General features: G+C 42.4%; 1 protein-coding gene across 5 annotated transcripts in view; it reads left to right on the forward strand.

Annotated features, from left to right (window-relative positions):
• SLMAP (sarcolemma associated protein) overlaps positions 1 to 2,433 on the forward strand; it is a 163,511-nt gene that overhangs the window by 141,553 nt on the left and 19,525 nt on the right. For all 5 annotated transcript variants that reach the window (XM_008059402.2, XM_021713071.1, XM_021713072.1 and 2 more), the window contains one exon: positions 324 to 398. In XM_008059402.2, coding sequence (XP_008057593.1) covers positions 324 to 398 — 75 coding nt within the window. The remainder of the gene's footprint in view (positions 1 to 323; positions 399 to 2,433) is intronic.

The raw sequence follows: 2,433 nt of genomic DNA on the forward strand, positions 1-2,433 counted from the left end.
TGCACTCCAGTCTGGGCAACAGAGTGAGACTCCAACTCAAAAAAAAAAAAATGAATGTTTCTCATGAGGAACAGCGCATATTATCTTCATGTTACAAGGTCCAGAAAATTCCACTACTCAGTTGAATAAATTTGTTACTTACTACTGCTTTAAGCTCCTAAAATCTTTAAACTATCTAACTGCTAGTACTGATAATACTTATTGTCTAACTTTTGTTTCTTTCAGTAAGCTTTAGGAGAGAATGTTTTGGAAATTTCCAGCAGCTCAATTCTTAATAACTTTATTAACTCACAAAATTAGATATGCTGTGTTTTTACTTTTAGGTCTTTTGGAAGAAGAAAGAAAAGCCTATCGTAATCAAGTTGAGGAATCCACTAAACAAATACACGTTCTTCAAGGTATGGAACACCCCAAGACTATTTGAGATTGTTATTACTTGTGATTCAAAAGGAATGGAGTCGGGCTCGGTGGCTCAGCCTGTAATCCTGCGCCTTTGGGAGGCTGAGGTGAGTGGATTGCCTGAGCCCACGGGTTCGAGACCCGCCTGGGCTGCAAGACCTCATCTCTACAATAAATCAAAAAATCAGCTGGGTATGGTAGCACATGCCTGTAATTCCGGCTACTCGGAAGGCTGAGGCGGAAGGGTCGCCGGAGCCCAGCAGGTCTAGGCTGCAGTGGCCGGGAGCGGCCACTGCACTCCAGTCTGGGTGACAGAGTGAGACTCCAACTCAAAAAAAAAAAGGAATGGAAAATAAGAGTGCAGAGGGCTCTCATTTTTCATGGCTTTATTTCCTCTCTAGAACCTCACGTTAAAATCAGGCTCTTGATGGAGCTTTATTTTTTAAGAAAATACAAGGGAAGATTCTCCAGTGGAAAGAGTGAGGGTGAAGACTTGAAATTGGCAAGACTGTCATTTTCTGTATTTTTTCCTGAGTTGCTACAGAGAGGGCCTTTGGACAGGAAATCTGAACTACTGTGTACATCAGTACTTTAGCTTCCTGGTATCAATATAGCTAATGCTCAAAACACATTTGTATTGCAACAAAAATTATGCACCACAAGAAATAGAATAATGGTCTCTGAACTGCCTTCATTGGTAGTGGCTGCTCTTTATGTTCATTATTTTGCTATTTGTCTGGGCTGTTGCAGCGTTATTACAGAAATGACCAAAAAGACTTCTACCTGTCAAGTGTTTTCTTCAAGCTAGAGCTACTGGTATTGTATGACTATAATTGTGAGATACCCTAGAAGAGGGCTTCTTTCCCATGCCACTGTAAAGTTCCAAAAGCAAAATTAATTTGCTTCATTGTCAAAGTAGGAGCCAATGATATTTTAAAATATTAGCTTGAGAGGTAGGATAGGAAGAAATTAAATACTCATAAACAAGTAATCACAGTTCAGAAGAGAATTATAACCTCACATTATAACCTTTTAAGTTTTTAGGAAGAACTGAGAGGTAACAGGTTGACCGGGTGTGGTGGTTCACACCTGTAATCTCAGCACTTTGGGACCCCAAGGTGAGAGGACTACCTGAGCCCAGGGTTTGAGACCAGCCTGGGCAACTTGGTGAGCCCTCGTCTCTACAATAAGCCAAAAAATTAGCTGGGCATGATGGCACTCGCCTTGTAGTCCTAGCTATTTGGAAAGCTGAGGCATAGGGATTGCCTGGGCCCAGCAGGTTGAGACTGTGGTGGCCTTGAGTGCCACTGTACTCCAGCCGGAGAACAGAGTGAGACTCTGATTCCAAAAAGAGAGAGAAGGAAAGTCATTGTGTGAGGCCTGATATTTGCCCAAAAATATCCCAGAGAAAAACTAGTCTTTTGGGTCTTTTCTTATTTTTTGAGTGGGACATTTGAGTTATGGAAAATTCAGAATTTTAGACCTGGCACGGTGGCTCACGCCTATAATCTCAGCACTTTGGGAGACCAAGATGAGAGGATTGCCTGAGCCCATGAATTTGAGACCAGCCTGGGCAACTTGGTGAGAACTCATCTCTACAAAAATCAAAAAATTAGCCAGACATAGTGGCACGTGCCTGTAGTTCCAGCTACTTGGAAGGCCAAGGCGGGAAGATTGCCTGAGTCCACCAAGTTGAGGTTGCAGTGGCCATGGACCAACAGAGTTAGACTCCAACTCAAAAAAAAAAAAAAATTAGCTGGGCGTGGTAGTGTGTGTTTATAGTTCCAGCCACTTGGAAGGCTGAGGTGGGAGGATTGCCTGAGCTCAGCAGCTCAAGGCTGCAGCAGCCATGAATGTGCTACTGCACTCCAGCCTGGGCAACAGAGTAAAACTCTGACTCGTTAAAAAAAAACCTTTTTCAGAATTTGATTATGGTCAAATTAGAATTTCTAAAATAGGTCATGTTTTTATTTCTTATTTTTTTATTTTTTGAGTTGGAGTCTCACTCTGTCGCCCAGGCTGGAGTGCAGTGGC

This window comes from Carlito syrichta, unplaced genomic scaffold, assembly GCF_000164805.1.
Source record: "Carlito syrichta isolate Samal-C Ts95f unplaced genomic scaffold, Tarsius_syrichta-2.0.1 Scaffold304026, whole genome shotgun sequence".
In the NCBI taxonomy this organism is placed as follows: domain Eukaryota; kingdom Metazoa; phylum Chordata; class Mammalia; order Primates; family Tarsiidae; genus Carlito; species Carlito syrichta.